Source organism: Eleginops maclovinus, chromosome 9 (genome assembly GCF_036324505.1).
Source record: "Eleginops maclovinus isolate JMC-PN-2008 ecotype Puerto Natales chromosome 9, JC_Emac_rtc_rv5, whole genome shotgun sequence".
NCBI classification, from domain to species: domain Eukaryota; kingdom Metazoa; phylum Chordata; class Actinopteri; order Perciformes; family Eleginopidae; genus Eleginops; species Eleginops maclovinus.
Window position 1 is genome coordinate 3,786,627 of NC_086357.1, and position 14,637 is coordinate 3,801,263.

Consider the following 14,637-nt stretch of genomic DNA (forward strand, 5'->3'; position numbering starts at 1 on the left):
AAATATAATCAGCCCTTAAATCAGACTGTAGTTCACCTGGAGTAAATTCAGCAGCTAACCCTGCAGTATACAAAGCCATTCAAACTAGCTGCACCTTTACCAGCTCTGAGAACACTATAATGATCAATCATTATAAAACATATCAGAGATATTATTCTGAAATGGACCAATCAAACAATGACTACTTTTACTGTCGCTACTTTAAGTACATTTAGATGAGAGTACTTTCTACTTTCACTGGAGGAACATTTAGAATACTTTTACTGTGACAGAGTATTCCTACACTCTGGTACTTCTACTTTACTCAAGTACAAGATCTGAGTACTTCTACTATTACTCAAGTACAAGATCTGAGTACTTCTACTATTACTCAAGTACAAGATCTGAGTACTTCTACTATTACTCAAGTACAAGACCTGAGTACTTCTTCCACCTCTGTTCTTGACACATTTGCCTGTGTAATGACAGTCAGACATAAAGAAACGTTTTATTTCTTTGGAAAATGTTTGCTGTCAAAAACCTGTTGAGCCTGTCCAGCAGTATATGGAATGCATGTCCTCACAGTTTCATCAGCTGATGGGCACATCACATGAAATAAACCTAATAATGTCTGTGTATGGAAAGGAGCATAGGCAAGTGTTTGTGTGCAGCACATGAGCACATGTGTGAAATTGTACAAATCAGTGCCAGCACTTTAGTTACACAGCTGTACACAGTCAGGTAACGAGCACACAACACTGCCCACTGTGTCCCTGTACATTCTTAGTTCTAACAGGGTTAGAGACAAGCCGTTCTCTTACAGTCTGCGTCTTGCTCAGGGCTTTACAGATCTGGAAACTCTGTTTGTGCTCAGTATGCACAAACCGTTTGCACACAGACGGCAAACACTCCATTTTGTGTGTGATATGACAGATTGGAGCAGCTGGAGCATTTGCTTTGAGAGTTATCGACCAATAAAATTGAAGTGTACATGGACATCTGATAGCATGTGTCCACTTGTAGAGGACCATATTTGCTTTGTTCCATATTTCATTTGTCCCTCAAAAAAATGTTTTTGTTACAATGCTGGTGTCACCTCGAAGGTGAGCTCAACCAGTTTTTCCACATTTAATACAGTTTGCTCAGTCTTCTTTGTCACTTTAAGATGTCATCAGTGTTATCACAGTTTAAGAAAATCTAAATGTTGAACCTGCATTACAAACTGGAGGCTCCATTTGCTATCTAAGAAATCCACAGTTTTTGCAGTTTGGCCAACATTATAATATAATTGTATAGTTACCAAAGGCAGCATATTCTGTTCAGGGAAATTCTAGGATCTTAATCCTCATTATTTGACCTCAGATCTTCCAGCTCAGGTTGCTCTGTGCATTCACACCATTGTGTAAAGGAGAATTCAGGGCATGGAGCGAAAGTCAAAATAATCAGTGAAGTGGAAGATAACTGCCCATACATGTATTCTGCAGAAGTGATTCCAGGTTATGTCTTTCTTAAAAACAAAAGACCAGTCGGGTCCGTTTTTTTGTTCCAGATAGTTGCAACATGCAATTCCATTTTGGTGTGACTTGCCAGAAAGACCGTGTCATTATCCGATTGTAAATGCTAGTTTGACTAACTTTGACTTCCTCTAGTGTGAAGAATTTCAACAGAACTGATCTGTAAGCTTGGCATTAATATTCAGTTTCCTGATGGCTCACACAATTATTAAGTCTCTTTTTAAAGAACATGAATATAAATTTGCAATACCCAATTTATGCCTTGTGATGTCAACAGAGGGTGCGTCATAGAGGGCATATACATCCCCCCCTGGTGGATGCAACAGGGATTACAACTCCCATAATCAGCATGGTATTTGGGAATATGGCTGCTGCCCAGCTGAGTGTTGGCTGACTGCTCGTGTGAGAGAGCACAAAAGGGGGGGAAGGCGACACTGTGCAGGGGTAGAGAAAATGACACTGAGCAGAAGTGTTTTCAGTTACGTCATATAGCTGCCAGCAAAAGTCGTTAGTTACATTACTCTTTCAGTTTTGTTTATTTGTTATGTTTGTGAGAAGACAAAATGCTGTCTTTTATTCATCGCACCCACACCTCCAGCTGGAGATCCAAATCCTTTGAGACGTCACAACTGCTACATGGGTAGTTTGGTTAACTTAAATCTTTACATCATGTGTGTGTGGCCCCCCCCCTGTACGCCTACCATTCCCTGATTGAGCTTAAACTGCGTTTTGGTTTTTTCATCTGGACGGAGAATTCGCCTACAAATATATTCTAATGAGAGGATTGGCCTGAGGTACTGACTGTACTTTGTTTTAGCTCGCTTTCGTTTCTCTTGAAGAAATAATGCTCTTCTAAAATGTGAAGGCCAAACCTCTCAAACTTGAATGAATGGGAAGTAACTGGACAAATGGATATAAAAGAAAAACAGTTACATCATTTTATCTATTTTCCTGAAGTCAAGTTGGAGTTTCCATTTGTTTTTATGGTGCCATATTTTTACTTCAGGAGGCAAATTCTGATGACATTACTGCTCTTCCAGATACCCACAAACCCTTTCTTCTCAATGAGGCTGTCCCTACTCCTGCGGCATACAGTTGCTGTAAGGGAAAAGTGGATTTTGATGTTTTTTTGTAAGACATTTCTGCTGGAGATGATTCATTATGGTTTGATCTGATGGTTTGGTCTCTTCTTTTCTGTCTCCGCAGACACATCATGACTGAGCTGATTGAAACAGAGAGGCTGTATGTGGAGGAGCTGCAAAGCATCATGGAGGTACAGTATGCCAGCTTGGAATGTATTTACCCAGTTTACACTGCATCTGGGCTTACAAAACATCTGCATTCTAGACTGTTAAGTTACATTTGTCTCATCTCTGCTCTTAATGCGGTATTCCAATGTTTAGCATCCACCTTAAATTCACCCCTTGAAGGGGCATTGTGCTTAATAACTATTTGGGTATTTTATATTTAATTTATGATCATTTCTGGTTTTACTTTCATATGAAATGGTTTACTTGAATCTACTGCTGCCCTGATATGCTGATATGATAAAATCCCAAAGTTCTCTTCGGAGTGAGTTTATCTTCCACCCTGCCTGAAACGCCTCCATTGGACTTCTACTTACTTATTACATCACTATATAACACTCGTGCTTCTATTGGGTAGCACTCAACACACATGGTACTCTGCTAAGCGGTTGACCGATCACAACAGAGCCGGCAAGTTAACCAATCAGTGCAGACTGTAAAAGAGGTGCTGCAGCACAGGCAGTATGAGAAAAATAAAGAGAGAGCTTTTTGAACACTAAAGCAACATTAAAACACGTCACAGTAGAGACACTAAATACAAATATGAACCTGAAGAAGAGCATATATGTCTGATTTTTAAATCTCTAATCCAGATAACCAATGGTGGTGGGGCCTCCCTGAGTTAGGGTTACTGATATATGTTCCTTTTAACAGAAAGCACACTGACTAACCTTCTGACTCCTGTCAGTGTATAAACTTTATATTGTTTCCTGGGTTGAAAACGTCCGATTGATATTCTGTTGGATGACTCTCTATGCAGGCTGGATTCCAGCAGGAAAGTTTCTGCAGTATATTGATTACATAAAAAGAGCATGGGTGTTAGTACCTCATCACTCTTAATGTAGGTGTCCATTTATAAAGTTTGACACTGTAAATGTCAATAAGAACACATGTTTTGCTGAATTCCCAGGGCATTTATGTCTTCTTTTTGTTCTTGTTCTTCACCGTTTCATCGCTCTTCCCCGCTGCAGGGTTATTTTGCAGAGCTGGATAACTCCGAGCTCAGCCACCTAATCCCTCCTACCCTGGAGAACAAAAGGGATGTGCTGTTTGGCAACCTGCCAGCCATATATGAGTTTCACAACAGGTAGGTGGGATGCATTCTGCACATGGACCTGTCTCATGCTCCCCTCTATCCTAAAACATAGGTTTGGAACCAGGCTGACCACAGGGTGAAGGGGTATGAAGGAGACAGAGAAACCAATCCATAATAGATCAAGGACAGATCCATGCCACATGAGTCAGCATTACTATTGTTCCACAAAATTGTAGAATGTCTCTTGTAGATAAAAAAAAGGGTTGCATCAACTTTAAAACACTCTGATTAGTATGTTTATATCACTCACTTGTGATATGTAATTTAATCTGGATCTGGTTCAGAGATCTAGTAATGATGCACTTTCAATACATTTTAATGAATTTTATTACAATTCAAATTAGTATATTAAATAAAGAGAGAGAAAAACAATTCATACATTACCATCCTTAAAGCTCTATTGTTTATCTTCACCTACTCCTGGGAACATAACTATAACGTGTAAATGTGCAATCAAATTGGTTATAATACTGTAAAAATATATTTTTTTGAGGAATGAGAAATCAACAGTAAATAATACAAAATATAATCAATAAAATAGCCCAAAAACTGTAAACAATACTTGTTGGGGGAAATTAATTAAACAAATACAATCCAGTATATGTGTCTGTTTATGTCCTCCCGTGTTTTATAGTATATGCTTAGTATAGAAAAGACATGTTAGAAATATATTTAGAATTTCAGTCCATATGTTTCACATTTAGAAAAGAAAAGACTGGGTGGTTAAAGGAAATATTCCTAACATAATCTGTAATCCTGAAACAAAATGTAGTTAGCCAAGCTTCTTTATAAATGAATCTAGGTGGATTTTGTCTTGGTAAGCTATGAGTGGATCATGCTAACATGTGTAGCCAACATTTAAGAAAAAATAAATACACCGTTTATCCACACTTAAAGCTGCAGTAGGTAATGAAAATGTTCTCAGTTGTGAAAACTGTAACAATATCCAGACAGTATTGCATGACAAACATAATCCATAAAAATATCTGTGTACCCTACTGCACCGAGTGGCATTTTCAGGATTCCAATGACGTCAACAGAACAATCATTTAGTGCTTGGGAAATTTGGTTAAACTGTCAAGCTGGACTGATTACATTTCATTCAAGATTCACTTTTTCAACATGGCTGCCACTTCCAAACTTTCCCATTTTACAGCACCCATTACACAAAAGGTATACTAAAGTATGTTTCTGGAGAAATGGAGCTGAGAAATAGCCAACGCAGCAACAAAAAAGTATTTGTATTTGATCAGCACTGCCTAGTTTGACAGTTTGATCTGTGTTCACAACCCTGGGTTCTGATTGGTTTAATCCCCCCTGGTCCTTCTTAGATTTGTGCAGACAGTATAACACATAATCACATTTTGACAGGAATATTGAACTCCACAGCTAGAAACATTTGAGTTGTAGCACTCTGTTTTGTTTTGTACTTCCTTAACTCGTAGTTTCACGGTGTAATTTGTGTAACCTCAGCATTTGTACAAACAATGTGTCTGTGCCGACGAGATAATTATTCAAAGCAACTGTCAACAAGCAGAACAATTCAGAGACATCACAGGCATGCCAAGCAGATTGCAGCCTCCCCGAAGGCCTGAACCAAAGAGCTGTTCTTTCTTTCCTTCCATCCTTATCTCCATCCCCCTCACTTTCTACTTACACTTCCTTGCCCTCTCTCTTGCTTCCTGTTTTTCTCTGTCTACTTGTTAGCTCCTCCTCTCATATTTCCGTACAGTTACTGATGAAAGTGTGGGTTGGGGCAAAGATTTTGGACAGATCTTTTTCCACTTCTTCAAACTCCTTGGTTTTGATTCATAAATTAAGGTGCCAAGACTCAAATGATTGTAGACCTACGGCTTTGTATGAGTATTTCAGCAATGTTTTTATTCCAAAGAAATCAAGACTTTATACAGATAGATAAAAACAGAATGGGGAAATGAAGCATCAGAGGCTAATAATTGCTCACATCTTCCAAATGCTTGGTCTACAGGTCTGATGACATCATGAGGATTCTTTTCTCAGACTGTTCTGCTCAGTGCTCAGATTACGAAACTGCTGCTCGTGTTTAAAATCCTCTCTTTCTTTTCCAAACAATCAGTCCAATTTGACACATCGATATTGTGTTCGATAATGACATGAGTTGAGTTGTTGGCCAACGTACCCAAGAAGATCTATGTGATTGACTGTCTAGTGCTACAATAAACTGCTCACTTGCGTTTATAATGTGATTTCCAGCTCTAAGAAAATGAACAGTGTATGTTGCTCTCATTGTTCGTATACTTCCTGCAGGACATTTCTGGGGGAGCTGGAGAACTGTGCGGAGAAACCAGAGCTGATGGGGACGTGCTTTCTGAAAAGGGTGAGTAGCTTTAAAAACAGTAGGCAGTTCATTTACCCAAGCATTTGGGTTGAGTGTTTATATGTTGTTAATTCAACCATAATGAAAAGTTCTCCTGTATAAACAAAGTAAACCTATTACCAGGACTTAAATTAAGTTGCTGATATTATTTACTTGCAGTTGATTATTTAAAAGTGTGAATGTGCTACTATTTCTGAAGTAAAAGGATTGCAGGTTTGAAATGGAGCAGTTTTCTTAGAACCAAAATGACTTTTCAGAAATGCGTTGTATAGCTTCCGTGTGTATTATTCAGAGGGGATGAAACCTGGTACAGAACAGGCTGTCCAAATAACTTTTAACCTAACAGGGTTGGGAAGAATCTTGTAGTTTTTCTAACCCTAACCCTAAACCTAACACTTAATGACCATTATCACTGATCCCTTTGCATCCTAATAATCACAGAGTCTGTTTATATTGTTTGGCATTTGGTTCTCGATTGAATCAGGTCGGATCGAATTTAGGTATTTTTCATTCACTCCGAAAGAGTTTTGATTTGACTGAAAAATGGACAAAAAGCATAATCCAGGCAGTAGTTCGACATATATTTGGTACATTGGTGTATACTGTTTGTTTCATGATTTTGGACTCTTTTAATCAAAGGTACAGGATGAGGACATTAGGTCTAGCATCCAGTGATGTGCAGAATTACTGACAGACCTCATATTCAAACTGCTGAAATTGACAAGAAAGATACGTTTTCATTTGAAGGCATGTCTTTGTGTTTCTAGAAAGAAGAGCTGCAGGTGTATGAGAAATACTGCCAGAATAAACCCCGCTCTGAAGTCATCTGGAGACAGTGTGGAGACAGCCTTTTCTTTCAGGTATGAAGTATTCTTTATGAGGTCAGACTGCAATTCCATACACCAGGATAACACTGTTCAACCTGACACTAGCATTTAAATCTCATCCCATTTTGCGACAGGTGTATTTTGACATATTGTAGCTTTAGGTTGAGTAGGTCTATCATGCATCCCTTCCTGATGGAGCATGTTTGGTGTTTGTGACAACAGGAATGCCAGAAGAAGTTGGACCACAAACTCTCTCTGGATGCCTACCTGCTGAAGCCTGTCCAGAGGATCACCAAATACCAACTCATGCTCAAGGTAACATCTTGCAGTCACGGAAAAGGCGGACCCAAGAGAGGGAGAGGTGTACATCCATCATTTTGGAGTGTAGAGGTTCAACATTCAAACTGTAACCAATAAGCAAACTTAGGCTCCAAGTTAAACTACAATCAGTCTGGACATGATTATTTAGTGGACTTTGTTATCAGTGGTGTTACAATAGAAAGAGATAAGCCATGTAAATCAGTGGAAATTGTTTTATCTTTATTATTAATGGTCAGCTGGAATTGTCTCGCAGATAACGGTTTTAACACAAATAGCGTTCTGACTATTTTCATCAGCAGGTGTTTCAAATCAAAAGCCGAAAAGATAAAGGAAATAGTTTCAAAACTTCTAAAATTGGGTTATAAGGAAGCAAAGGAATCAGGAATGAGCTGCTTTCATGAGGAAAATATGAGCATGGGTTTACTTTTCAGTGACTCAACTGCAATGCCATGGCATAATAAGCCAATATGGGAAAAGACTTACTCCATACTCCATAACATAGAGGCCAATGTCACTGAAAAAACACATGGTTAACAGGTTATAGTTAGGGTTAGGGGTTATTTTTATATATATCAATAGTCTTTTTACATTTCATCCATTCTCCTAGTTCATGCTGGCGTTCCCTATTACACAACAGATTTTTAATTTGGGATTATTTTGGGCTTCCAGGACATTTTTTAGTAGTTTGTTTTAATCCTCCAATACCAAGAGTGTAAAGGTCTGTGAATTTAAATGTACATGTTCTGCATCGTTATATTTGTTGTCAGAAGTATCCTCCAATGTACATTATTCAACTATTTCCAATAGATACGCTTCCTGTTCAATCCAATCAATTCCAGTGCCCTCTAAAACTTTAAAATCAACTCAAAAAATTATTTAAAATTGGCCCACCAGGAGCTGAAATATGGCCACTTCTGGTTCAAATTGCCACTTTGAAACGAAAGGTCAGAAATGAATTCAGCAACCCCAAAGCACCACAACTACTCCAATTTAGTGCAACCAAGGTTGTTAAGCTAATTAATACTACCTAACCAAAAGCTGGGTTCCCATAGTATACCATTTTAACATAAAAAAAAAACGTCCAACATTTCCGGGTTCACAATGCTGGCAAGTACATTATTAACGGAGTGGCATTAATGAAATGAAATGATCTATACAAGTTTATCATCACATATCTGAAGTCGCACCCCATACATGACCTCACTGACCCCAGCTGGAGTATTCAGTCACGTTCTTCCTTAGCGACTTCTCTTTGTTACTTTAGTGTTTATTCTGTTTCCTTCCTTTTACCCTGCCTAATTCAATGTTTCTACACCCTCCTTCTTCCTTCCCTTTTACAGGAGATGTTGAAATGCAATAAAGGCGAGGGGACGGCTGAGCTGGAGGAGGCGCTAACCACCATCCTGGACATAATCAAGTCTGTCAACGACTCCATGCACCAGATAGCCATCACTGGTTTTGAGGTCAGTTTGTAGAATGTATTCAGCATCATGTACACTAATGTGTTAAGTAAACAAGGTCTTAACTTAACTCAACTTTTTATACGGTAACTGAAACTTGAAAGAAACAGCTGTGGACATGGAGCGTTTGAATGAATTCCTCTTTAGTCATGGCACACGCATTGACATTTGAACTAAAGTTACCCCCCTAGGGTGCCTGGTCCTGATTGGAGCAGTGGTCAGCTATTTAACAGCACCCATTAATCAATGAGGGGGTTCTGGTGCTTATTTCCTCATGAGCACCTCGGCAGTGCCCAGAAGGGCAACTGGTACCTCTCTGTCACCATTTTGTTCTAGGACTTGTAACAGCGACCCTCCGGTACCCGAGTTAATTTGCTAAATGCTGAGCTTCAGAAAAATCCCTTTGGTATGTTGACTGGATAAAAAGCTATCATACCATTATAACGTTGTCTTAAATGACCTCAAGTTAAAAAATGTGTTTGGAAAATGTAACCCACATGCCGACTGCTGAGAAGTATGGTAGTTGAGGATTCAGTGATGCATTGTATTTGTTCTGAAATGATTTCTAAAGAACACATGGTCCAGAAAGTACTCAGTGCTTTCACCTTACATAAAAAGAACAAAGTTAGTTGAATGTTAAGATAGATAATTGTTGTCTTGAATGATTAATCCTTTTTTCTGTAGAATTTTCTTTCTAAGACACTTGCCTGCCGTTTTTATGATTGTGTTAAGATCTTATAAAGCATTTATTAGCTTTTCTTAGATGTGTGAAATACATACAAAGAAACACTTCTGTTCCTAACAATGCTAATATGTGTGGTTCCTGGTAGCCTTTGTAAACTTTGCAAACTTTGTCCATTCTCAAACTCCAAGTCAGATCATTTATTAACCGAACATTCTTAAAGGGTCATGTTGACAAAACCACACCTGGTTTATCAATCGTTCAATGGCGAAGGGTGTGGTTGAAGAAGTTGTTTTCCGAGATTTCCTGGAAGTCCCTGGAGGGTTTCAGTCTGTGTGTTTAGCCTCACAAGCTGATTGAAAGAGGAATTGTGATGATTATCATGGTATTGGTCTGCTTTACACAGAAATACAGATTTGATGGCAGATTATTTAAGGGCACTTGGCTAAAAGAACTGATTCTGTTACACTTGATCTCCAAAAATGACATTTAGAGTGCAGGCTGTTAGTTTAAAGGGCCGCTAAAATGGTTTCTCAGATTTCCCTTTCCTATGGTGAGTTATATAGGTTTGTGTGCATGTAAATGGTCTGCAAAGGCAAAAATCTGTCTTCCCCACACTCCCTTACTGCCAGCTAAGCAATCAGAGCAGACTGGGCTCTGTTTTCATGTCCCAGACACTAAATAAAAATATGAGCCTGGGAATTAGCTTAATAGGATCCCTTTAAGAACGTATGGATAATAATCTACTTAGGGGATACGTCTCTGCACCACACTGCAGCAACTATGCTGTTCCAAACTTTACTTTTCAGATGGAATCATGTTGATGAATTGTCCCTATACTATAAGTCTGAAGCCGATGTGAGTAGGAAGTGTACACTGCAGAGATTAAAGACAAACAACACATTTATCAGTATCAATACTGGTACTGGAGCCAAAACTGAGGACAAAAATCTAGGCTCTGTTTATATTGTGTCTTAGGTATCTGCAGGCATGCTCCATTTTGTGTGTATTTGTGTGCATGTTTATAGGTGAACCTGTTGTCCTCTTTTATGGACTGTCTTCCTTTATTTCCCACCTAAAGTCTATGTGTGTGTGTGTGTGTGTGTGTGTGTGTGTGTGTGTGTGTGTGTGTTAATGTCCACAGGGAAACCTGAGTGAACTGGGAAAGCTGCTGATGCAAGGATCCTTCAATGTGTGGACCGACCACAAGAGAGGCCACAGCAAGGTACAACACCGCACTCCAGGATTTACCACCTCATCAGAGGTCCTTAATACCAACGTTAGGAGACCACGCCTTTCATTTGAACAAAAGTAAAACAGAACACCTCTAAAGAAGAGCATTCTTTCAACAGAGCATGACGGATGTGATGGGAAAAAAATGATGAGTACCAGAGTGTAGGAATACTCTGTCACAGTAAAAGTATTCAAAATGTTCCTCCAGTGAAAGTAGAAAGTACTCTCATCTAAATGTACTTAAAGTAGCGACAGTAAAAGTAGTCATTGTGTGATTGGTCCATTTCAGAATAATATCTCTGATATGTTTTATAAATATTGATCATTAAAGTGTTCTCAGAGCTGGTAAAGGTGCAGCTAGTTTGAATGGCTTTGTATACTGCAGGGTAGCTGCTGGATTTACTGCAGGTGAACTACAGTCTGATTTAAGGGCTGATTATATTTACCATCATTAATCCAGATCTGTAAAGTAACTAAAGGGATTAAATACATGTAGTGGAGTAAAAGTACAAAGTAGCATATCATAGAAATACTCAAGTAAAGCACAGGTATCTCTAAATTGTACTCAAGTACAGTACTTGAGTAAATGTACTTAGTTACTTTACACCTCTGTAAGTGTGCTCTAAAATGAAAACCTAGCATTTGATTGGGGATATTTTGAAATATGTTAATGTTGATATCAAATTTTATTTGATGGAATATATCTGCATTTTCTTGTTTGTGTCTTCATGGTTGAATGCACTAACTGTGAGTCACTTTGTACACATGTAATGAATGGAAAAGATAACACATTTTGGTTCAACCTGCGAGTGTGTCTACACATCTCAGTCAAGGTAGGGTTAGGTGTTGACTTAATAAAGTCAACACCTAACCTAACACCATTATGTTTCTGCACAAAAACATAATGTAGCCTTAGATTTCTAAATGAATAATGATGGTAAATTGAAAAAAAGATAATCATCTTGTAAGTTTAGAGGAAGACAATTGGTAAAAGTTACCCGGATAACTCTGTTTGATACCACACACTATTGGACAATGATACACTAATACTCATTACCATGCTAATGATAGTTCAGTGCTGGGTGAAAAGGAGTATAGATAAAATGACCTGTTTCCTAATTCCAGGTGAAGGACCTGGCCCGGTTTAAGCCGATGCAGAGGCACCTGTTCCTATACGACAAGATGATGCTGTTCTGTAAGAAGCGAGAAGAGACCACCGACGGACACGACAAGACCCCGTCCTACAGCTTCAAACACTCACTCAAGGTCAGATACTGTTGTGTGTGAGCAAAGCAATTATGTGGCTCCTCGATGTGGGGCAGAGTGTTATCTCTGGAGGCCCGAAACTGCTACGGCTAACACAGGAGAGAACTGATAGCAAAAAGATATATATCTAAGTGTTTATAATACTTACATTCAGGTGTTTTAAGAAGTAGCAAATGTATTCAACACCTTTTTAAAAACATTCAAAAATAATTGGACCACCTGAGTTTAATAATGTTAACTCTTTTCTCTCAGTTTTGGTCTCAACCAGTTCCCAAAATCTGTGCCATTTTTGCTCAATTTGGGGTAGCTTACCCATTTTTTATTTTTTTTTACAATCAAAAATATCTGGCTGGAATCAGGTTTAATAAAATTGATTTTCAGACCAGAAATCCAGCTAAACTAAAATAAGCTCAAACATGCCCATATACATAGTTAAGGACAAATTACTCAAGAGATATGTTGTTCAGCACTGCCTGTCTTACATTACAAGCCATCACATCAGACATTGTTCATTTAAAAAATGCAAATTAGTGCAGCTATACCAAGCATCCCATAAGTGTGGTTAAGGGTTGACTGGATTTTGATGACAGTTAACCGTTCAGATCCTTACACGCAAATAAGAATAGCCGTTGTAAAATACTTAGAGTTAAACTCTGGAATTTAAAAGATAATCCGAATTTAAGTGTTATCTATGAAAAATGTACTTAGAATATATAAGTGAAGGTACTCTGGAAGTAAATAACATGAAAATTGACTAAATAAATCTAAATAGTTTTTATAATCAGCAGATTAATTAATAATTTAGCTACTTGTAGATACATATATTGTGTGTAGGATTCTTTATGGTGAGTCATATTTAATAAACTCTTCATTTTGTGTGCAAAACTCTCTATACATTTTTACTGAGCTAAACCTGACCACTAAATGTATTAGCTAGTTAGAATATTTCTCATGCTGTGGAGTATGACGTGGCATGACAAGAAATGAGTAAAGTGAAGTACAGGTTCTTCTCTCTGTAAAACACCTTGAAGAAACGTTGTCACAATATTTTATACAGGTTTTATATTGGCAAACCATATTCTGTGGTATAATGTAGCCCAACAATATTTGAAATGTTTATTGTTGGAGCATTATGTGCCAATGTTTATATACAGTATGTTGATAGGTCAGATTTTTAAGTTTTGAAACAGCAAGGTTCTTTTCTTTCTTATCCACTAGAGGGCAGAAAAACTCCACATCAGCCCCATTATTACTCAGAGTTAGTATGGCTAATGTAGCAGCAATTATTGCTTATTTACAAATGTCAATGGTGACGGAGCAACATTTTCATGCCATTAGATTCAGCATGAAAGTAAAACTCACTGCTAATGTCGCTCTGTGTCTGTAAATAAGCAACTGACAACTGCTAATCCATGTTAACGTCATAATCCTAAATGTTTTTAAGATATTGATGATTCTCAGAGCAGTTTCCAAGATCTTTTACATGGTACATATAAACAAGTGCTGTTCTTTACCAGCGGTGGCTTGCTGACATTTCCCCATTAAAACCCAAAGGGGGAGTGGAGCTGTAAAATAAATCTGCTGTACAGATCCTCCAGTTCCTTTTCAAACAAGTCCACAGAAAGCGAGTCGCAAAGGAAGTCAAGTATGAAAGAAATTCAATCACTTAAAAAAAAACACCAGAGCAGCTGAGTAAATCATGCCTATGATTTTCTGGGTTTATTTTAACAAACAGTAGCAGTGTGAGGGATGCAGGCGGACGACCTGACGTGCTGGTATTCACATCCTGTGACCCAGAGTAGAGCATGAACAGTAATGAAATGATGAAGAATTTAAACGATTGGCAAAGCTCATTCTGCCATTAGGATTAGCTGTTTCTGTCTACCCCTTAAAAGTATCCAGTGACAAGTGATCTAAGTTATTCATAGTTACCATTGATGTGAATGAAAGCTCAACATTTGGAATTCTATTTCATCTGTAAAGCTTTTACACATATAGTGCTGCTGAACACTGAGGTTAACATCATCATCATCATCATCATCATCATCATCATCATCATCAACAACATCATTTTAATTACTTTTTAAATGTATTTATTGCAATTGTGTTAAAGAATTTGCAATAGTACATCAGTATGTAAGACAGATCGTGCTTATAGCCTTATATTGTGGCCATATCTTGTAGATGTAACACTTTTTGAAATATGTTTCAGGTGTATTATGAACTGTTTGTCAACAAATAAGATTATTGACTATTGCAAGTAACATGTTAACCTGTTTGTAACAGATAGACAGAGATTGGAAATATAGTATAATAGAGGAAATAGGGTTGGTGCATTAGTTTCAGACTATTTTCAATGTCCCATTTATACACATGTAAACCGTTTTTAGACTGAAGTTAGTTATGTTCTTGTTCTGTGCTGGGGTTAGTTTTGTTGGTTCAACTACACAGACCTACCTAGGATTTTGTGACCGCAAAGGGCCTGACGTGGACCACTGGCGCAACCCCCAGAGCGGTCCGGCCGAGGAGTGAGCCCCCATAATTAATTGCTACATATCTAGTTGCTTGGTTCGATTGCGAAGGAGAGTGCTTGTAT

The 14,637-nt window shown here is 38.1% G+C and overlaps 1 protein-coding gene across 3 annotated transcripts in view; it reads left to right on the top strand.

Annotated features, from left to right (window-relative positions):
• The window catches only part of mcf2l2 (MCF.2 cell line derived transforming sequence-like 2), a 114,460-nt gene that overhangs the window by 73,161 nt on the left and 26,662 nt on the right, over positions 1-14,637 (top strand). For all 3 annotated transcript variants that reach the window (XM_063891725.1, XM_063891726.1, XM_063891724.1), the window contains exons 16-23: positions 2,700-2,766; positions 3,772-3,887; positions 6,183-6,252; positions 7,020-7,112; positions 7,302-7,394; positions 8,741-8,863; positions 10,687-10,767; positions 11,901-12,041. In XM_063891725.1, coding sequence (XP_063747795.1) covers positions 2,700-2,766; positions 3,772-3,887; positions 6,183-6,252; positions 7,020-7,112; positions 7,302-7,394; positions 8,741-8,863; positions 10,687-10,767; positions 11,901-12,041 — 784 coding nt within the window. The remainder of the gene's footprint in view (positions 1-2,699; positions 2,767-3,771; positions 3,888-6,182; positions 6,253-7,019; positions 7,113-7,301; positions 7,395-8,740; positions 8,864-10,686; positions 10,768-11,900; positions 12,042-14,637) is intronic.